Genomic DNA, 23,161 nt, shown 5'->3' on the forward strand with positions numbered 1-23,161 from the left:
ACTGAAGATGGCTTACAGAAACTTTGATCCTACCACACTGTGGGTGGGATGGACTAGATAACATTTTAGAAATTCATTATGACAACATATATAATCAAGTAATTTTACTTAATAGTTTTAATCCACATTGGATCCTCCATGCCACTAATGGATCCTTAGTCAATTTATTTCTTCTACTTTAACTTGCCCTCTCTGTTATTCACAAGGCTAAAGTTGGTATGTTATTCGTGGTGCCAACTCCTCATGGATGGTTCCCTGTTCCTTATTCAAAGACCAAAATTATTTAAAAATATATCAATGTAAGATTCAATTTTTATAAATTCCATCAAATTAATGTATTGAATGTGATAAAATTTAAATGACTAAGCACTTCATTATTCATTAATTAAATAAAATAAGAAATTGGGTTTTGACTGGTTGTACATGACAAAATAAGTCTCAGGTCCCCCACGTGACCCACCCTTGTGACCAGATTGTTCTGAAGGAGTTGGGACATACTACTCTAACACAAAGCTTTGTTCTTGTGCAATTTGCTATGGAATGTCCCCAGACCCACTTCAGATCAACCAATCTCATCTCCAGCATAGCACACAGTTACCCTGTATTAAGCCCAGTAACCATATGTGCTTGACTAAAATATATCTTCTAGAATGACATTCACTCGTGATTTAAAGACATACATAGATAGGGAATATACCATTTCCCTTGGCAGTTTGTTCCAATTTATGCCTAAATTCTTTATCAACCAAACTGGCAATGTCATCAAAGAATCTTTGTTCAACAAAATCTATTTTTCATAAAACCATGTTGACTGGAATTAATTATATTCCTATTCTTTAGCAATTAAATTCAATATCAGCTTTTCCATTATCTGACTGGGATTGCGGTCAGGCTAACTTGCCTACAGTTACCCAAACCATACCACTTGCACTTTTCGAACATTGGAACAACATTACCACCCTTCCCGTCTTGTGGAATGTCCCTGGTATTTCAAAAATTATTAAAAAATAACATGAGCTGTCCAAAGATCTCTAAAGCCAATTCTTTTTGGACTCTTGGGTTCAAGTTATTAGGGCCTGCTGACAAGCTAGAAAATAGTTAATCAGCCTCATGTGATTTGAATACATCATACTGCTTCATTCCAAATGCCAAACAGAAATATTTATTGAATACTCTCTGCATTATTATTAAAAATTTACCATCTCCATCTAGTAATGTGCCTATACTCCCATGCCATTGGTAGGATTTCTTTAGTTCCTAATATTCTTAAAAATTTCCCAACTCTAGTCCTTAGCCCTGCTAGTCATGGATTTTTCCCTGAAGTCTTTAGCTTCCCTTATCAATTTTCATAACTTCTAATATATATTGAGTGTTATTTCCCCTTTTCCTTATATCATACATTGTTTGTTTTTTAATTTATAATTGCTGCCTCCACTTCAACACTGAATCGGGATGGACTTTTAACCAAAGCTGTCCTTTCTTGAATGTGGAAGTATGGTTGTTTGTCCATCTAAAACTCTTCTTCAAGAACTCCCAATTTACATTCACATTTTTCTGCCTAATTTTTTTTCTCCCAATCAATTTCACTCATAATTTTTCTTAGCTGGGGAGATTAGTCCTCTTGAGCACCAAGTATATATATATGACTGGTTGGGACTTTTTGCCCATATTAAATGTAATCAGGCCATGAGCACTAGTCCTTAGGCAATCTCCATCATCCAGTCTAGTGATTAATTTATCTTCATCTGTCATAAAGAGGATGAAAATAGAGTTACCTCATGTTGAATGCAATACCTTTTGTGTTATAAAATTATTTATAATTTTTAATAACTGGAGTGATGTTTTATTAGTGGCTTCATGAGACCTCCAGAATATGTTTCCCAAATTGATCACCCCAAGAATAGCACTATTTCTGTCAACACATTAAGCATCTGTCGGTAAGGTGTAACTCATCTTGTTCTCTGGTTGGATTTGGCAGTCTGTAGCAGACCCCCACCACACCCTGCCCTGGGCTTTGTTAATAGCATAATGATCTGAATGCATTCTAGGTCCTGTGGGTCTGAGTTATCAATAACTCTAAAACAGGTAAAAAGAAAAGGAGGACTTGTGGCACCTTAGAGACTAACAAATTTATTTGAGCATAAGCTTTCGTGAGCTACAGCTCACTTCATCGGATGCATAAAACAGGTAGTTGTGTTTTTTATGTAGCGTGCCACCGCTCCACCCTCAATACCCATTCTAATCCTCCTGAACAGGTTATAACCAATTACATGAACTGTCCTACCAGGTTTCAGTAATTCCAATTAAATTTTTTTTTCCTCATCAATGAGAGTTTCTAATTCCCCTTACTTGTTACACAGACTCCTACTTTTGGTACATAAGTAATTGAAAAATTCTCTTGACATTCTTTGCCACATTAGTTCATTTTGTTCATGACATTCTGAGTTTTGGTTTTGTACTGAATTTGCCTCCTTGGCACCCTCTCAGTGCATTGGTAGTTCAATGCCCAACTATTTGCTCCAGTTAGTCTCCAAACAAGAAGGTTAGCCCCTACCTGTGAGATTTAAGACTTCCTGTTTGTACAACCACCTCTCCAACTGAAATGTGGTCCAGTGTTCAACAAAACCAAAACTTCAGCCTCACATCGGTCATGCAGTCAACAGTTCACCTCCAGTATTTTCTGCCTTCTCTCACTTATTGGACTGATATGATGTCTGGGAAGACCACTTGGACTTTCCTTTTCTTTCACTCTCTTCCACGATGCTTGAGGTCTTCTATAATCTGTGCAGTTCCATGTGATGCTGTATCATTGGTTCCAATGTGTATCATCCTCAGTGGAGACTTACCAGACATTTTCACTGTTGCGGGTGGGTCACTAACCTTCAGTAAAGCCAATAACTCACAGCTGTGTGCAATAGCCACACTTCCCACCTATAAGTGGAAATGTATCCTCCTATTCCCTTCAGAATCCTCCAGACAAAACCATAGAAACCAGACTTTGTGCTTGGGGCATGAATTTAATCCCTAGAATAGCTCAAGGCAAAAAACATCCATTGTCGGCAAATCTGTACCTCACTCTCCCAACTCACACCATATAGTGTATCAGTTTTGTTCATATCCCACATTATACCCCACTTCACCGGCTACTGAAACTAGGCCAGCAAAGTCTCTCTTGATTCATTAATGTATTAACAGATATGATTATGAGAACATCATCCTGCTGGTTAAATGTGGATTTCTGAAAAAGGATAAGAAACAAAACCCAATAATGAAAAGCTCACTGAGAACTTATAGGCCTACAAAATTGCAACATTGTAAACACAGAGATCTATTTTCCCATCAACATTCTGTAGACTTTCTTGTGGGGAAAAGAGGCTAGATGAGGTAATAAGAGGGATGCACCATTAATAAAAGTTACCCTTAGAACTCTCCAATGCATCAACTTAAGTACAGAGACTACAATAATTACAATTTTGCTGTTATGCTGTTATAGTAGCACAACTGTCATTTCATCAGGGATCTAATTGCCAAATGACATACTATTCTGCATGATATATAGAGAAACAAATTGATATACTGAAAATCCCATTGCCAACTAGCCAAACAAGTCTCATTTCAGGGCCATGATGGCAGCAGAAGCTGTTTAACAGCAGCCAGGAAGTGCAACTTTTTGTAATATATAAGAAAAACAGAACAACTTATAGTGCAGTTTAACCAACAGGGAATGCAATATTCCCATTTCCTAGAATTGAGGGCATACTGATTGGTAAGTGACTTATTTCAGGCACTGTAAACCCACAACTCAAGAATGAACTTGAGAGGTTTCATAAATTGAGATAAAAGTATAAAGGAAAAAAAGAAAAATGTTTTCCCCTGCAATAAATCAAATCTTGTTAAAAATAAACACAGAGAAGGAAAATAGGGAAAAATTGTATAAGATTAATAAGGAAGTGCTTTTGTTTTAAAAGTATTTTGCATTTTATCAGATAAACAGAATAAGAACCAATGTAGAAAATGATGCTAAGGCTAGATACATAAACACACATGTTGGGATTCTCTTCTCAAACATTACTCAAGCTGTTATTCATGGCTGAGATTCCTTGAAGCTTCCTAAGGAATTTGGATACTCACATCCCATTAAGAATAATGGCAAATGGACATCAAAATCCCAAAGCAGCTTGGAAAGTCTCAGCCTGTGTGTATAGCTCATGGGTTACTCTGGGCAGCTATTTATGTAGAGTCAAGATCTGCCCTTCAATGCACGTGTGGCACAGAGGTCCCATAATAGGTGCTTCCTGAATGCATCCAAGGGTAGAAATGGGCATACAGTGTTCATTCTCTACATAGGCATTAAACAAACTGTACGGTGTTCTGTGTGGACATATGTGCCTGCGGCCACAACACAGCTAATATGGTTGTACTGGTCGTAAATCAATACATTTAGTTGTGTGTTAAATTCTGAACTAAAGTATTTAAATAATCAATACATCTAAGTTGAGCTACTAAGCAGGCCCACATAATACCCAAGCAATATTTTAAGAGACTCACAACAGCATGGAGCTACATCCTTTTTAATTCTGCACTGTTTTGGTACATGAAGAATAGATTCCTCTCGGAGATTCCTTTCAAAGATTACTAAGAAATGGTTAAGATTTCTTTTATAAATGTCACATATTCACAGGGTCTGAAGGGTCTGAACAAAAACTTTGGACACAAAACCCTTTGACGTTTGGGAATCTCTGTCTGGACCTGCGCTTTACAGGTCAGTATTATTTATATTGTGCTACACCTATTACTGTTCCCAATAGAATCATTTTAAATGACTTGGTGAGCGGTTAGAATGATTTCACTACTAGACTTTATGACAAGATGCAATATAATGATATATAGTGCCATATTATTTCATGCAGCCCTACAACATAAAAATTCCATCTCTGTTAGATGTAAAGTTAAAGGTAGCAATAAAAATGCTTGCAAGGAAGTCTTTCATCTGAGAGATTAAAAAGGATGGTTTTATTTTTTAAATAAAACTAACAGAATCCAAGAATCTCATTCTCCCTTTGTCGTAAATAACTGTTTCCCATCAGGCTTTAGCAAGAAATGCACAAATGTGAAATAACATGAGGTTTCACAGAACAGCTCATCATATCCTCAGTCATGAAACTACACAATTGGGAAAGTACAAACTTGGCTCTACGGGGAAACAGCTGCTTAAATTAGAGATTTATAAAATATCAATATTCATTATTTTATTTGTTTCCTGACTCCTGTGTTTGATACACAGAGCTAACGATCACACACTCTTTGCTCTTCCCATAAAACGGACCATTTATACAACTATAGTCTCCTGAGACCCAATTATACCCTCACTTACTCTGGTGTAAATGATGAGTAATTCCAACAAAGTGAATGAAGCTGAAAAGGTGTAAAACTGATGGAAAATGAGAACAGAACCAAGCCCAAATATCCTGGATCATTTTCTACCATTAATTCTACACTTTAACCTGTAGAGTGGACAGTGCAACAGATGCCAATACAGTGATGTTATGACTTCAGCTTTCTCAGTGTCTCTGTCCCTTTTTCTGCTCTCTCCCTGAATCTGTTTTCCCCACTCATAGGAGGGGTATGCTTACCTACAGCAACCCCCCCAGTTCAACCTCAGACATGCCCATTGAAGTTAGTGGGAATATAGCTATTGACTTCAATGAGTGCTTGCTCAGGCCCTTGGAGTATAGATAAATCAGAGATTATATTTAAACACATTTGTTTTACATTTACAAAGCAGCTGTATAGTCTTCTGAAATAAAAAAACACCACTTTGTTCTTTTTGCATAGATTTCCAGTATAAGCATATAAGAAATACAGGCATGGAATAATTAAAATGAGCTGCATGAAGTCTTGCCGTGACAATGAGCTAAGTTAAATGCAGAATGGCAGATCTAATAACCAATGGCCAAGTTCAGTGGAGAATATTGTTAGAAAATGCATGCACCAAAAGCTATGTTGTTTGCAACATGGCAGGATACAGACATTAGTTGAAATGGACTGGATCATGCAATTATTTGGAAAGAAGCTGCTGAGGAGAATAAAAAAGTGTGGATACCTGTGTGGATCATAGCTTCCTCCATCTTTATTTCCTGATATAGGAAAATACAAGAGTAATGTTTGTTAGTATTTAGAACTTGTAAAAACCATTCACAATGTAGTTTCCATGCACAGCATCTAATCCTAAAAAGAAATGTATTTGTGTTAAATATAGACAGAGCCGCAGTCCAACAAAAGTTTCCTAAAAGATGTGTTCTAAGAATTGAAAAAATCCCACAAAAATCAGATTAGAAATTATAAATTAAGAGAATTTTCAGGGAGAAAAGAGAGAAAAATAAAGAAGCAATGGCATAAAATATGAAGAGAATATTCCTGTAAAAGCACACTTTAAGGTCACCGAAAATGAAGTGCAACAAATTCCAGATAAGTGAAGTATAAATATCACTTAATTTTTTTTAAATTCAGGAACACTTGTAAAGGATTTCTCATATCTTGCTCTCCTTAAACACAGCGGGGACATCTGTCCATTAAAAGTTTGCAACATACATTCGCGGTTGCAATGCAGAGTTTGCAGTTAATCACTCCTTGGTGGGGATGCTATTAGGAAGCAAAGACTAACAAAATTAATCCGGTAGGAGAGAATGGAAACAAAGTCCTACAAAGCTATCTAGAGTTTAACTAAACAGCATTAGCATGTTCTTCTATTATTTTTTAGTGTAATGGCTTGGTCACCTTCCTGCCCAATACTTTGTAATATCCATCTATTGTAACCCTACATATCTGCAATGAAACATATCTACAATGTACTGATAATGCTGTATACAAAATTAACTGCAAGGTTTTCAGAGAGAGAGAGAGAGAGAGAGAGAGAGAGACGTAATTGATCCACTTAGTAATTAAGAAAACAAAAGACACCCTAATAAAAACAAACATAAATAGTGCCTTCTTTCAGATTTTTTCTTTTTTACCTGTTTCAAGTCCCTTAGGTCGTGGATTGCACTGCTTGTAACCTTGACAACTTCTCAATTCCATTAGCTGTATATGTAATTGATTCAAAATGCCTCTTTCCACTGTGTGTACTGTATTTGTCATCTGGGCATCAGAAAAAAATAAATATTTGTTAACAAGAGTGCAAACATACAGAATATTAGTGCTGAAGCGTTTGTAACACAGAAATGGGATTACCTGATAGGGATCAGTGTTCATATCAAAATATTCCAAGAATCCAGTTGCAAACTCACAGAAGAGAAAATTGTGTGTCTCATTAATTGTTCGCAAACACCAGTAGGTGTTGTTGTTTGAACTTGTACAAGCACAAAAAGACCCCACTGTAATTTGGAGAAAACAATTAGCTTTAGATATAAAATAATAAACATTGCTTTTCTGTTAGTAAAACTTGTATTGATTTTAATCGTTTTACTTTATTTTTCTGAAAAGTTCTTTAGTTTTAAGAATAAAACCATTAGATTCTGTTCAGAAACACAAAAACTTCCTAAATTAGTTAAATACAAAAACATATATGAAAATACATATATGTTTTAAATGACAGGAGACATGAAATCCTGTGGATAACAGGCCAAATTCTGTCCCAACTGACACATGATGTAAATCTGACTTCTCTGGGGTGAATTGGATGTAAGGGTTTAAAAAAAAAGTTCTTGTCCTCAGTTGCTCATGCAGAATGAGATTCAGTGGAGTTGCTTAGTATATAAGTCAGGGTAAAATTTGCACTGATGTTCTAAAAGTAACCTTAACCTCATTGAATATATAGGATGTACGTTTCATGGAAAATTCCACCCACATTGTGCTATTCTGCCCTCTTCTAGAAGCTAGTGAGAGCTGTCTGTATGTTGTCAGTGTTGTGGCTTGAGCTCCATTTGTTAGGGAGTATACATGATGAGAGGGAGAGGTAATGTAGCAGGCAGGAGAGAAGGAGGTACATTATGGAGACTGAAGAGAGGGGAGGAAATGGAAATGTGAAAATGGGTTTGGATTGTACCTAGAAGCTGGCATGGGATGTTGCAGTGTGGCACTGGAGGAAGGGATTTGGAAGAGTTGCTGGGGGCCACTATGAAGCAAAAGGAGCTGGAGGGCAGAAAGGAAAGAGACAGGACTAGCAAGCAGGAGTGAAGTGGCACTAGTAGGAAGAATGAAGCCCTGGAGGAGCAGTAATGGAGGTGATAGCGTACCATCGAGGAAACCCCAAGGAAGAAGCTGGTACGGGCCATCAAAAGGTTTTCAGCACCACTGACACACAGCCCTCTGAGGTGAGTGGAACCAGCACTCAAATATGATGGTGTAGCAGAATGAGAGGGCTAAATCGTATTATATTTAATAGCATAACTACTAACCTAAAATATTCTATATGTGCAATGTCAGAGTTAAGTTTACAATGATAATGTTAATGTTTATCTTTTCCTGATTTCAGAGTGTTTAAAATCGAAACCTTAAAATTAGCATTAACTAACTTTTGTATTCAGTTTCCATGCTTTTAATGTTTGTTTGATTTTGTTTGTTTTTGTCTCTGAGGAAAAGATAAAAAAAAAGATCAATCAATTACTTTGGGTTAAAACCAGAAGTCATTACTCAATTTATGCTAAATTCTTACCCCATCAAAACTCTCAGTGCAGCTTTGTATTACAAATGTGCAAAATATCACTTCAAATGTAAAACCCAATTTTTATATTTCCACAGTTTGCAATATTTTTCTTTAGCAAACTGGTCCGAAGACTAAGGGCAGAATTTTAGTGTCAATGCAACTACGACAATTTCTACCAGCTGAGTATCTGTCCGTAGGTCTCAGTGAGGTCTAGCCACCTGACAATTTTCAGCTTCTATAGAACAGCTATTCCTAAGTTATACATGTCAAAAAACACCTAAAAATTGTGGAAAAGAATGATTGGATTTTGATTAAACTTTCAAGAAAAAACGAACAAATAAACAATCCCCTCTGTACTATGATCAAACTTCGAAAATTTCAGTCCCCAAGGCAGAGTTTTTCAGACAGTCACACACAACTGAAAACAATGGTTTATAATGGAAGTCCTGTAGATTCCTTAAATGTAATGTTTGATATAGTACTAGCTTAGATAAAAATTACATGGACTATCAATACATTCTCTTTCTTCAAGTCAGGAGATGATCCCTAAGGGCTGAGGAAAAAATCCTCCTTCCTCCTGCCAAATTTTGGCATAACATTAACTAATATGAAGATTATGATAGTTTTTGGGTCTCCCCTTGTTCACAGAGCCATGATACCAGATTTTATGGTTTTGTCTCATTGAGTCTGATAATTATTATGTTCTCAATGAACTTAACACTAAATTCAGCTGAATAAATTCTGACCTGATTGACTCTCCATGTAACTCCTATTCAAAGCAACAGGGTTGCATGGATGTAAATGACAGCAAAATCTGAGCCCCTGTATTCATCCTCACTCTACTTCACTCTGTTAAAGTGAAGTACTCATTTACTAGAATTTTACAAGCGGTAGTATATGGGTAGATGGTAAAATAAATGTGCATATAGACAGGAAATAATGGAACTTTTTTTTCTCTTTTCAGGGTCATAAAACAGCATAATTAGAAGTCCTCTGAAATATTTAGACATCTGGATCTACAAGAAGAGGAACAAAACCAAATAGATGGTAATAAAAAAGCACAGGAACATGTCTTTTTTGTGTTTTGTGTTTTTGTGTTTCTACAATCTTAATTGAGGCCTCTAGATATTTATATTGCAGTATAAATAAATAATAACTACAAGTTAAGTTCTTCATCAATTTCTTTACATGGCAATTACTTCTTTGTGTGCATTTTGTGTCAGGAATGTAAGTGCCTGCTTTCCAAAATAACACCCTCGTTGACTGTCCTATCTTGAATTTATCACATGAGACAGGAGAATGAACCTCATTAAAGTCTGCACATGGAGATAAGGAATACTCACAGTTCCAGAACGGTGCTGTCTGCCAGTGGTTATTATCATGGGTAAAACATGTAAGTCCAGGAAGGCTGCATTCATCTCCTTTCTTCTGGCGCCTTTTCCCCTTTCTCTCCTTCTTTCTCCTGCGGGTCTCTGTGAATAGCTGAAGTTTGCTATCCACCTCCTGTGCTGCTTCTCTGTTCAGAGGGGAAGCAATTTGTAGTTCACATAGACTAATTTCTATTTGTTTGAAAAGGGCTTTAACAATTATGTTTGTTTGAGTTTTTAAAAGGCTGAATGCTTGAAACCCTGTACCAGATAGGGAGCCTAATTAAGGGTGGTCTTTCTCTCTCTCTCTTCCCCTCTCACCCCATATCTCTTAATGTTGTGTGAAGATGCTCTCATCACAAATAAATCAGATAGATGCTGTATCAAGTACAGGAAGTAAAGGACCCAACGAAAGGTCATCAGATCAGTCAGTCCCAGAATGATTCATTTCATCCATTTCAATGGGATTTGTGCCACTATTTTTACTTTCCCAGTGCCCATCCTGAACTTCTGAGGGTTCAAGTTGGGCAGCCAGTCAAAAGTTGCCACCTTCTGGTACCCCCAGACAACAGCTGTTTTGGACTGTGGCTCATCACTGATATTTCACAGTTACTAAAAAGCAAAATAAAACGATGCCCAGCTGATAGCAAAGGGAAAAACGACACTTACTTGAATGGATGAAGATGGCTCTTCAGTTTCTCTCGGGCCTTCACCCCTTTCTCTTTGTTGTAATAGCTACAGATAATATTAAAAATGTCAGCTTTTCATGACTGGATACAACTTAATTCATTTTCTGCAGTCAAAGCAAAATAGAAGTACACCATCTGTTTTATGTTCTCACTTAAAATAGATACTGTTATTGTTTTAGCTGAATGTACAGTCTGTTTTATTTCACTAGCAGGAATGACTTGTATGAGCACATACTATATCAACATTATTAATAGAGATGGGTTAAAATATATAACCAGAATCCAAATACACCTAATGCTAAAATACAGATCTGAATCTTAATTCATTCATGATGGCTCCTACCTGTAGAATGGGTTAAAGCAAAATCCTGGATCCAAATTTTGAGGAATTCAGGTTCTGGATCCAAACTCTGCAGCTTGAATCCAATCTGGATATTAAACTTACAGTAGCCAATGTTAAATCTTTCCACTGTATAAAAGCTCATGACTTCAGTAAAGTAAATCAGTAAGGAAAACAGTGCTTCAGGTGAATTATTCTTACCTCTGTTTGCTACAATCACATTCATCAGGTTTTCTTCTTTTTAGGTGTCCTCTCACTTCCCTTAAATTCTTAATTTTATCTTGGAGAGCTTCAATCTGCAAAGCACATTTATATGCAGAGTTACACTGTGATGACATCAGAGTTTAGAATCTTTATTAAGAATAGTTTTGAAATCCGTCTAACCTCCTTATCAATGTAGGCCTTGTGGTCCTTCCAGGCTCTGGATGATTGGTAGAGTTCTCTCTCACAGTGAATGGTGTCATTTGGAAGAATAAAACACCTATAGATGCAAGTATATTGGGAACCATTTAACACAACAGCGGAGAGAGATCAATAGCATTCCTTGTGCCCATCCGCCTCTTCCCCTTTCTTCCAAAGTCTCTTCCTGTCCTCTCCTCCCTATAAAGTTTTCCAGTTGTACTCTGCCCTCTGATAAGTAATAAACTAGACCAGTGGTGGCCAAACTTACTGACCCTCTGAGTTGCAGACTATAGTCTTCAGAAGTTTAAGAGCTGGGCATACCTGCCAGGGCTTGAAGTTTTTGCCTGGTGGCAGGGTAATGGAGCTAAGGGATAAACCCCAAGCCCTGGCAGGTGCCTCCCATGGGGCTGAAGTCCCTAGACCCCCCTCTCCATGATGGGCAGAAGCCCCTAGCTCTACCACCCCGCTGTAAGGCAGAAACTCCAAGCTCCCCATCCCGCAGTCTGGTATGTGGGGAATGGGAGGGATGCTTGGGGGGGTGTCCACGAGTGCATTTTAACTGTAAAAGAGCTGCTGTGGCTCAGGTGCCGTGATTTGGCTGCTCCTGATTTAGACTCAACAATGGCAGCCAGGGATGTGTGTTGGTTTAATAGTCCCAAATAATTGCCTCCATCTGTTTTCTCTCCAACATGGAGAAAACTCCTTCTTGGCATGGGCTCTGTGCCTCCTATGTTAAGATGCAACACCATTAACATGTTGGGGATTCTCAGTCCAATCAGAAACAAAACCAAAGTATAAAACTCCATCAAATTCTTAATCTCCCTTTAACCAGAATTGTCATTGCTTGTACAGCCACCAGCTGCAGAGAGGTAGGTTTTTTCCTCATAATTTTGGCACACTACCATGAATTCCCATCTATGAGCACACAATTGGTAAGAATGGGACACGATTGTCCAAAGTAATGAATTAATGACTCATCAATTTGCTGTGATACGGAAGAGAGTTCAAGTCATAAACAATGTGAACAGTTGCGTGCTAAAGTATCTGTAATTATGAACAAAATAAATGGATTAAAGACAGCTATTCAGGATAACAGTTCTAGCAAGAGAAAACAACAGTGAGAAGGCCAAGACTGATTTAACTGAGAATATCTAGTGTTGCTATACTGTATTGGTCCCAGGTTGTTAGAGAGAGACAAGGTGGGTGAGGTAATATCTTTTATTGGACCAATTTCCGTTAGTGAGAGGGAAAAGCTTTTGAGCTACACAGAGCTCTTTTTTAGGTGATCTGAAGAAGAGCTCTGCTTAGCTCGAAAGCTTTTCCCTCTTGGTCCAATAAAAGATTCACCTCACCCACCTTGTCTCTTTAACTGAGAATAGACTGAGAGATAAATATCTGCATACTGTTTTCCCAAAGTTTCCCTTACTGACATTCTCACACAACTTCCTTAACTGTGTATTTCTGAGAGTCTATGGACACACCCTTCACCTGCCCTGCTTCAGTTTGACTTCCTTATGCCTCTGCTCCAGAAGAAAATGGAAAGTCATAGACCCATAGGAGTTGGAGATTGAAAAGGTGTACAGAGTCTCCTACTCCAACTCCTGTCATTGAAAGTGAGTTGTCAATTATAGAACTGGTTGGAAATTTTCTGATAAAACATTCTTTCATTGGAAAGTGTTGATTTGTTTAACCCAAAACTGTTTGTGGAAAAGAGTCAGTTCTGATGAATCTCCAGATTTGAAAAACTTTTGAAAAAATGTTTCGTTTTCTGGGTTGGAAATGTTAGTTAATTTATAGTAAAAAGGTTAAAAAATATAGATGGTCAAAATTGAAATGAACTATTACGAAATTATCTAAATGAAACGATCATAGAATATCAGGGGTGGAAGGGACCTCAGGAGATCATCTACTCCAACACTTTGCTCAAAGCAGGACCAATCCCCAATATCTGCCCCAGATCCCTAAATGGCCCCTTCAAGGATTGAACTCACAACCCTGGGTTTACCAGGCCAATGCTCAAACCACTGAGCTATCCCTCCCCCTCAAATGTTTTGATTGACCTCGTCCTTTTTTTTGGATTTTTGGTTTGCAAAATTTTTTGAGATGTTCACTTTTTGTTCTGATTTGAGATAGGAAATTTTTTAAAATATCAAAAAACTCTTGCAGGATGGGAAAACTATTTGCTGTCCATCTCTACTCAATTGTACATAGGTTTAATTTGCTTTATTTGAGTCTCTGGTGCCAAGTCTGTACGTTAATACACACAACTAGGAAAGTTGGAATCGCTAGGCCCAATTCTGCCCTCACTTATAAACGTACAACTCATCCCCTTGGCTTGACCTGTGTAGGAGAGGGCAAAATTATAAAATCATTCTTTTATTATATTATTGTGTTGTGTTATATAAACTGTAAAATACTGAAAAATACAAAGAAAAGGATAAAGAAGAAAATGCAAAATGTGGGAGAAATTTTACTTTAAGAAAAACAATATAAAGCATTCATACTTGTGTGTCACTCTGACAGAATCAGGTTGGCCAACAGCATTGGTGCCATCAGCTATCATTTCTTCTTCTTCACCATCATCACTATCTTCTGAATCCTCCTCATTTTCAGGGTCATGACGCTTACTAATACTTTTGGACTGTGACACTTGTAGTTCCTCCTCCTCCAGGTTTATGTCAAATATTTCACCTTCAAATTCCACAGACAAGGACCGAGTTTGGCGAGTATGAACAAATCGGGGTTTGTATTCTGCAACAGGAGAGGAAAACATATTCCTGCTTATAGATATACAAAAAATGGATTTCATAAACAGGCAGCAAATTTCAAAGGGCAAGAGGGATGGACTTGTAACAAGACATGAACTTGGAGAGCTCAGATCTATTTATGGCTTTGCAAAGACTTCCTTGACGATCTTTGACAAATTCAGGTCCAAATTTGAAGAAGTGACCTCTTACTTTGGGTGCCGTAATTTTTATGTATTCTTATACAACCAGGGCCTGATTTTCAGACATCTTGAGCAACTAAATCTTCAACTGAAATCAATGGGAATTGTGGGGGAGCTCACGATCGCTGAGAATCAGGGTGCAGGGGTCCAAAATAACTTGTTTAAGAGATGGTGGCACTTTTTCCTTTCAAAGTTAGACATTAAAAGGACAAGATTCAGTTATGTAGCTGAGATGGCTTTTCAAGTATAAGCATATCATGGCGCTCTGATATTTTGTTGCATTGCAGAGCTAGACAAGATTTTCCCACTCTCATGGGGATCCAGCACTCATTTCTACCCCTGAAGGGCTTGAAACTCTGGACTTAGAAATGTCACAACTTTAAACATAGAAATATATAGATATACAGAAGTTTTTATGGGTTGCTGCAAGTCCTGTATGGATGGACTCATGGTAACTAAGACACCTGGCTTTAAAGATGGAGATATTAAAAAAACCCTCCCAAATAACATGTTAAATACCTTCTAAAACATTGTTAAGGTATTTTTGTTTGGTTAGTTTTTTAGTGTTAGACACGTGGCATACATGGAATACATGATGGTATAAAAATTTATTTGGACTAACCTTGGGTGACCTCCACAACTCACTGTTTTCCCCATTTGTGAGCAACGTAGCTATCCCAAACTCATGTTGATAAAACCTATATGTTACATCACACCATGCTGCATTCTACCCCTAGCCTCCCCAAACTCACACAACCACACCCACACCGAGCAATGTATTAATTCATACATGAGTAAGTTTGTAAGATCAATGGGATGGGGGAAATTTTTCCTGTAAATTTCCATAAGTGCTGAGCACACTGCTATTACTCAGTAGATAACACATTTGAAATGGTAGAAAGAGACACCATCTTTTGTAACAAAACTCTAATGGCATTTAATTATACATATGTTAAAAGTCCAGTACTAGTGTGTTGTTGTATGGGGAGATTTTGGCAAACATTATGGGATGAGATGGAATAGGTAAAATATTTCAACACTCAAAATCCATGTCTGATATGCAACATTATATGTAAAATTACTATTGTCATTAACAGTTCTCATTTAACTTGTAGTATAACATAGGATGAAATGATTCCTAGAGAGTTCTGAAAAGGTATGGACTGACAGATACTGCAGATCATATCACAAGCTTTCTATTAGTTTCTCGGAGACAACGACATGAAACCTCTCTGCAAGAATCTTTTGGAAGCATTGATAGTGAGCCTCATTTAAATTTTTTTTTAAATGACATAATCCTCGCCTAAACTATTTCAGTGGATACCTGCTGTCAGCTCTAAAAAAGTGTCATACTAAGTCAGTGAAGATGTCCACCTTTCAGAAGAGAAAACCAGTTACGAAGTCTCTCTGATGTAAAAACCTGTAGTCTATAGTGAAGGAATAGGCAAAGATTTGCAGGGTGAACTGAAACAAACCCTTGCAAGACTACAAACTCCTCCCATGATCTTTATTAATCAAATGACTGATATACAGTTTGGAAAATATTCCAATCTTATCAGTAGGAAATCTGAAAAACTGGGGCTTGAGCTGCCCTTACACTGTGCACCACGATCACCAGGCCCTTCAGATTGTATGCAGCTTGGATGGAACTCAGAGTGGATTTGAAGAAAGAGGTTCGGCTGGGATAGGGGATGAAGAGGTGCTCCTTTCTGTTGTGCCAGAGCCTGCTCTGCTCACAGATTTCCATACAGATAGCTGGGTGGGACGTAATAAAGCTCACGGCTCAATACTTCCACTGCGTCCACTTCATGGCTGTTACTGAGCGGCCAATGCCAGCACAGTTCCTGATCGAAGGGGCCTCAGCAGAATAGAAGCAATCTCTGCAGTACAGCTCCTAGCTTGGCTGTCTCTTTAGAAAGGCTCCTGGTTCTCAGAAATCAGAAATGGCACGGACTTCAAAACCTGTGCCCTTCTGTCTCCCTACACCCCAAGTCCTCCCAACAGAGGATGGCTGAAGGGAACTTCACAAATTGGATCTCAGAGAGATTTTGCCCTGACCTGGCCCCTCCCAGGTGTTTTTTCTGTGGGAAGATGTGAGGTAGCCTCAGGTCTGAATTGAAAATAATCACAGTTCTAGTCTCTTGCCAGCTTTGTTTATTAGTGAAAAAAGATGGGATGAAGTGAAAAATGAGGCAAGATAATTTTCATGCATAGGAAGACAACCTATAAGCTGCAGGAAACGACTGCAACAATTATTGCTATAGAGATAGCCTGGAAAGACAAGGATTTGTATTGTAACAAATCCTTGGCTTTCTAGGGCTTCACAGCTGTCACTATGGCCAGTTGTAACTTTACTTTGATAGTGGGGACAGAACTTGGATCTTGCTGCTGCAAAAACAGAGTTTTCCAGGAGACGCTCCAGTAGCTGATTGCTTATGACATACAGATGATTCTGATTCTAGCCAGCAAGAGTCAATTCTAATGGAGTTCATTAGAGTATAACATTATTAAACACAAGAAACTATGTTAATGCAACACTTAGGTTGAACAATTAGAGACCCCAAAGTCAGGAAATGCCTAAGTTATGGCTGAATGCACAACTGTAACTTCTGTCCTCTGAAGAATGTTACAGGCTTTAATTACATCATCACAGGCTTTACCTGAAATAATACAATATAGTATCATATTTTTTTCTGCAACATCATATATACTTGCAGCCTCTTGTAATTTTTGTAAAATTTTTGTATGCTTACACAAAATTTCATGTAAATTCCATAACCCACAATGCTGTCTAGACCCAGTGGAATACAGTCTGTCCTTGACTCAGGCTACCTGAACCCAGCTGCTCTTGGAAGAGTGTTAGAATAGAAAACACACGAAACATGAGAAGTTGAAGCATTTGATGGAAAATGCTGATCTCAGTGAAGAAACAGAAAATATATTTTTGTTAAGCCCTTTACATGGCTTTTGTAAAGGGAAATCATATTTCACCAATTTATTAGAACTCTATGAGGGGTTCAACAAACATGTAGACAAGGGTGATCCAGTAGAGATTGTGTACTTGGACTTTCAGAAAGTTTTTGACAAGTTTTCACCAAAGGCTCTTAAGCAAACTAAACACTGATAGGATAACAAGGAAGGTCCTCCCATGGATCAGTAACTTGTTAAAAGACAGGAAACAAAGGGTAGGAACAAATGGTCAGTTTTCAGAATGGAGAGAGGAAATAGTGCTGTCCCCTGGGGATCTGCACTCGGACCAGTGTTTAACATTTTCATAAATGATCTGGAAAAAAGGGTAAACAATGAGGTGGCAAAGTTTGCAGATGATACAAAATGACTTAAAATAGTTAAATCCAAAGCTGATTGAGAAGAGTTACAAAGGGATCTCACAAAACTGGGTGACGGGGCAACAAAATGACTGATGAATTCAGTGTTGATGAACGTAAAATAGTGCATATGGAAAACATAATCCCAACTATACATACAAAATGATGGATTCTAAATTAACTGTTACCACTAAAGAAAGAGATCTTGGAGTCATTGTGGATAGTTCTCTGAAAACATCCACTCAATGTGCAGTAGCAGTCCAAAAAGCTTTTGGATGTTAGGCACCATTAGGAAAGGGATAGATAATAAGACAATAAATGTCATAATGCCACTGTATCAATTCATGGTACACCCACACCTGGAATACTGCAAGCAGTTCTGGTCACCCCATGTTAAAAAAGATATATTAGAATTGAAAAAGTTACAGAGAAGGGCAAAAAATATGATTAAGGGTATGGAACAGCTTCCATATGAGGAGAGATTAAAAAGACGGGGACGTTTCAGCTTAGACAAGAGATGACTGAGGGGGGAATATGATAGAGGTCTATAAAATCATGAATGGTGTGGAGAAAGTGAATAAGGAAGTGTTCTTTATTCCTTCACATAACACAAGAACCAGTGGTCTCCCAATGAAATTAATAGACAGGAGGTTCAAAACAAACAAAAGCAAGTACTTCTTCACACAACACACATCCGATGAAGTGAGTTGTAGCTCACGAAAGCTTATGCTCAAATAAATTTGTTAGTCTCTAAGGTGCCACAAGTACTCCTTTTCTTTTTACATAACACACAGGCGTCCTGTGGAACTTGTTGCTGGGGGTGTTGTGAAGGCCAAAATAAATTCAAGAAAGAATTAGGTAAGTTCATGGAGGATAGGTTCATCAATGGCTATTAGCCATGATGGTCAGAGATGCAACTCCATGCTCCAGGTGTTCCTAAGCCTCTGACTGCCAGATGCTGGGACTGGACGACAGGGACCACTTGATAATTGCCCTCTTCTGTTCATGTCCTTTGAAGCATCTGGCATTTACCATTATTGGAAGACAGGGTATGGGGCTATATGGACCATTGGTCTGACTCAGTATTGCCACTCTTATATTCTTATATTAATTGACACCTGCTTTTCAATGTACTGATGTTTTCTCAGTGCTTAACACAGAAAATTAAGCACTGGTATTTTAAAACTTGATGGCAGTTTCCCTTTACATCGCACTCCACTAGAGGGCACTAGATTCTAACTCATTAAGTTACAAGCAAGCTGTTTTGTTTTACTGGCACTTGAAAACTTCAGGTGAGTAGGCTTTCACTTTGACAGCAATCAGAATGCTTTAATGTTTGAGATGCGAAAAACCAAAAAAAAGTCTACTGCAAATATCCGAACATGTTAACTGAATATTAGTGATGAAAAAAAATGCTTGCTCAGGTTACTATGCCTGTAATAATTACCTAGATTCTGTAAAAAGAAAAGGAGTACTTGTGGCACCTTAGAGACTAACAAATTTATTTGAGCATAAGCTTTTGTCAGCTACAGCTCACTTCATCGGATGCATTCAGTGGAAAATACAGTGGGGAGATTTATATACACACACAGAGAACATGAAAAAATGGGCTTTATCACACACACTGTAAGGAGAGTGATCACTTAAGATGAGCTATTACCAGCGGGGGGGGGGGGGGGGGGAAGGAGGAAAACCGTTTGTGGTGATAATCAAGGCCATTTCCAGCAGTTAACAAGAACATCTGAGGAACAGTGAGGGGTGGGGTGGGGGGGAGAAATAACATGGGGAAATAGTTTTACTTTGTGTAATGACCCATCCACTCCCAGTCTCTATTCAAGCCTAAATTAATTGTATCCAGTTTGCAAATTAATTCCAATTCAGCAGTCTCTCGTTGGAGTCTGTTTCTGAAGTTTTTTTGTTGAATGATAGCCACTCTCAGGTCTGTAATCGAGTGACCTATTCAGGGGACATCATCATAGGGCCTAATCACATCAGCCACACTATCAGAGGCTCGTTCACCTGCGCATCTACCAATGTGATATATGCCATCATGTGCCAGCAATGCCCCTCTGCCATGTACATTGGTCAAACTTGACAGTCTCTACGTAAAAGAATAAATGGACACAAATTAGACGTCAAGAAGCATAACATTCAAAAACCAGTCAGAGAACACTTCAGTCTCTCCGGTCACTCGATTACAGATCTCCAACCCATGCAATAGGTGGCACCAAAACATCATCATTGCTACAAACTGGCCTAAATAACATTTTTCTTATTGTGATAACAGATTCTGGTAGCTTTTGATATTTTTTTAAAGCAGTAATTACTCAAGTACTGACTCCAAATTACATGTGCATTCATCATATATCCAGGTGAAAACAACTCCTTGCTGGTAAAACACCGCTCAATTAACCCAATGCCCCCTTTCCTGAGTATCTAAGAGCTCTGAGATCACCTACTTTGGGCACTGGGGTTTCTCATGAACTGTCTTTGATTTTTTCTCTGGGTCCTGCTGGTTCGGTAATCAGCATCTGCACAGATGCATTCTTTGTCTTTATTGCTGTATCCCTGGGAGTGTATGCTTCGTGTTCTCTTTCTGATTGTGAACATGTCGCTGGATCCCTTACACTTGTGAATTCGAAGCTTGCCAGAAGAATCCTCAATGCATTGCCACTTCTGTGAGAGGAAAAATAAAGATGATTTCCCAGTGCAATTCCAAGCTCTGTCTATTTTGGATTCTTTTTGTAGCACATAACAGGCAATGCCTTTGAAGGCTAAACAATTCTATAAATAAAGATTTGAGGAGGAAAACATTGTAAGGATTAAGTTCACTCACATTCATCTCAAAACATTCTATCGTCCTAGGCAAACATGAATTTGAATGAAATCATTGGAAATCTGCATTAAAAAAATACAACCCAGCCAAAAAAGATATATAAATCAAGGGAATCTAGACTAAACACATCCTTGAAAAGAGCAAGTAAAAAGCCTTAATTTATTGAGCCACAGAGTACAGCTGTAAGGGCTGTTTTCACCAATCCTCCCTCCCCTCTTTTTTCTTTGAAAATACAAACTTTGTTTCTTTGTTCTGTGACTTGGAATTTCTAACATGAATCAGGAAAAAATGTAGATGAGAGAAAGACTGAGATCAGGTCAATTAGAGGGTTCTATGAAAAAGGGACAAGTTCTGATTTGATTTACGTAAGTGCATGAAACTATTAACTCACTCCCTTAACAGAGGCCAGTGTCAAGACCTGCATCCTTTAGTGACACAAACATTGCTGTCTCCACATGTTTTATGTGCAAGGACAGAGGAAACAGCAAGTGTATTACACCCCCAGTCATACTCTAATAGACTATGCCAAAAATGTGCAGAATAGGTCATATACAGCCTGTTGGAGAAGGGAGGGGAAGACCCTTCGGGGTACACAGAGTGTGACCATGGACATTCTCATCTGGATGCCTCTGACTTGCTGTTTATACCAGCCTTGAGGGAAAAGCAATTTGGTCTGGAAGGGAATTGCTGAGACCAGCTTCGTACATGTTGCGAGTATCGTAGTGAGGAAGAAGGAATTAGAGAAAGCAGAATTTCTTCCAACTGGTCTGCACAATGTCTGTCTGGTTCTAGTGCCAACAGCCCTGAATCCAAGTGGAAGATTCCACCTGGATTTTAGCACAGGGTTCCACTGTTTTCTCATTTGGATATTAGAAAGCAGTTGGGCTTTTACTTCCTTTACATACCTTTATCAGTCTTAAAATGCTATAATCGAGAAAAATATTTAAAACTCTTAGCCCACTTCTTTTAGGAGACACACAACTACACTGCCACAGGTTGCTTTATTTTAGTCATCTTACCTTGGTAAATTTTTATCATGTACCATTTGCTTAAAACTGTGGCCAAGGGACTGAGAGCTGCCCTGCTATGGACTGGCAGTGCTCTGGACACAGTCAATGGAAAAGTGAATTTATGGAAACAATCTATATTAATATAATCCCCTTTATGTCAATATAACTGAATCTACACTAGGATCGTGCACTGATTTAACGATATCTGTTTCTAAATCAGTGTGTAGGCAGGCCCTTCAGTCAAAATTTTCACAAGCTTTAGTACCTCACGTTAAATACCTAAATGCATAGTTACGTACAGAAATAAAATTGGCCTGATTTTCAGGGCTGCTGAACATCTTAGGCATCTTAAAAACAACAAAACAAAACAGACCTCTTCAGTTAGGTGCTTTGATAGGAATTTAATTCAGTGTTTGAAAATTGTGGCCTTAATACATCTCTATCAGAAAGATGGGGATAATACTTTGAGGACTGATTAGCACAATCTTATACAGAGCTTCCAACATGTTGTTATGATTACTACTAATACATACTCTTGAATCTTGAATTTTGGGGGAGAGGTTTGAGCATTGGCCTGGTAAACCCAGGGTTGTGAGTTCAATCCTTGAGGGGGCCATTTAGGGCTCTGGGGCAGAAATTGGGGATTGGTCCTGCTTTGAGCAGGGAATTGGACTAGATGACCTCCTGAGGTCCCTTCCAACCCTGATATTCTATGATTCTAAATACACTGCATTAACTTTAAAGTTATTTTCTGATTGTTTTGTAAGGCCCGGACTTCTCCGCCAACAGTGGTCCTTCATGTGTTTTTAAGAGTCCTGAGGATTCCCTCAGAATGATGTATTCTTACTGAGAACTATCGTTCTGGCAAAATGAGAGTGGATGCATTTCCTCCTGGAATCCTTCAGCCCCACTCCCACAGCAGAGCCATACAAGTTTCTTCCTTCCATCAAATAATGGCCGCTCTGCTCGTTTCTGAGGTGTTCCCATGGTGGTTGAAGGGTGAAGGAAACAGCCTGAATGTTAAACTTAAACACCTGACTAGTATCATATTGTGCCACTGCTGTGGTCAGGACACAACTAAAACAACTCCTGAAATGAACTTCATATATGCCCCCAGGAAAACAATAGCCATACAGTTTACAGCAACGTAAAAGAGAAAAAAGACATTAAGTCAAATATTCTTTAATACCTTATATATAACCATAGCCAACTTTGCTAATAAAAGCTCAATGCCTGAAGTCGCCTGCAGCTTAGTTTAATAATAGCAGCACATCTTTATTCACTTATGTTTTCAAATACCGATTATGAATCACAGCACTGTGACAGCTCACTCCAGCTTTATGTGTCATGAGATGCGCTAAAGATCCCACGTCCAATAAGAAAATCATCTTTTCTATATATTTACTTACTTTGACTGATCCAGTTACAGTAAGTTATATCTGAAAGAGAAAAAGCCTGTACGTATTTGCTTGTCTTCTAAAACATTACTATTGTATGGACACTTTCACATAAATCTCTACTGAGAGGGGCTTACAAGAGCCATAATCATTTGCATTTACCTCTCAAGGTTTACTTCTAAATGGTTCCTACGATAGTAGAA

The 23,161-nt window shown here is 38.2% G+C and overlaps 1 protein-coding gene across 16 annotated transcripts in view; it reads right to left on the reverse strand.

Annotated features, from left to right (window-relative positions):
* SULF1 (sulfatase 1) overlaps positions 1 to 23,161 on the reverse strand; it is a 161,524-nt gene that overhangs the window by 8,886 nt on the left and 129,477 nt on the right. For 10 of the 16 annotated variants that reach the window (XM_043507742.1, XM_038392999.2, XM_038392996.2 and 7 more), the window contains 8 exons: positions 20,175 to 20,391; positions 13,947 to 14,193; positions 11,425 to 11,521; positions 11,242 to 11,336; positions 10,681 to 10,746; positions 9,988 to 10,160; positions 7,231 to 7,373; positions 7,014 to 7,137 (listed from right to left, as the gene is read on the reverse strand). In XM_043507742.1, coding sequence (XP_043363677.1) covers positions 7,014 to 7,137; positions 7,231 to 7,373; positions 9,988 to 10,160; positions 10,681 to 10,746; positions 11,242 to 11,336; positions 11,425 to 11,521; positions 13,947 to 14,193; positions 20,175 to 20,391 — 1,162 coding nt within the window. Of the gene's footprint in view, positions 1 to 6,103; positions 6,138 to 7,013; positions 7,138 to 7,230; positions 7,374 to 9,987; positions 10,161 to 10,680; positions 10,747 to 11,241; positions 11,337 to 11,424; positions 11,522 to 13,946; positions 14,194 to 20,174; positions 20,392 to 23,161 lie in introns of all 16 variants that reach the window. The other 6 variants (XM_043507747.1, XM_043507745.1, XM_043507746.1 and 3 more) reach the window with 1 other exon arrangement.

Source organism: Dermochelys coriacea, chromosome 2 (assembly GCF_009764565.3).
Source record: "Dermochelys coriacea isolate rDerCor1 chromosome 2, rDerCor1.pri.v4, whole genome shotgun sequence".
Lineage (NCBI taxonomy): Eukaryota > Metazoa > Chordata > Testudines > Dermochelyidae > Dermochelys > Dermochelys coriacea.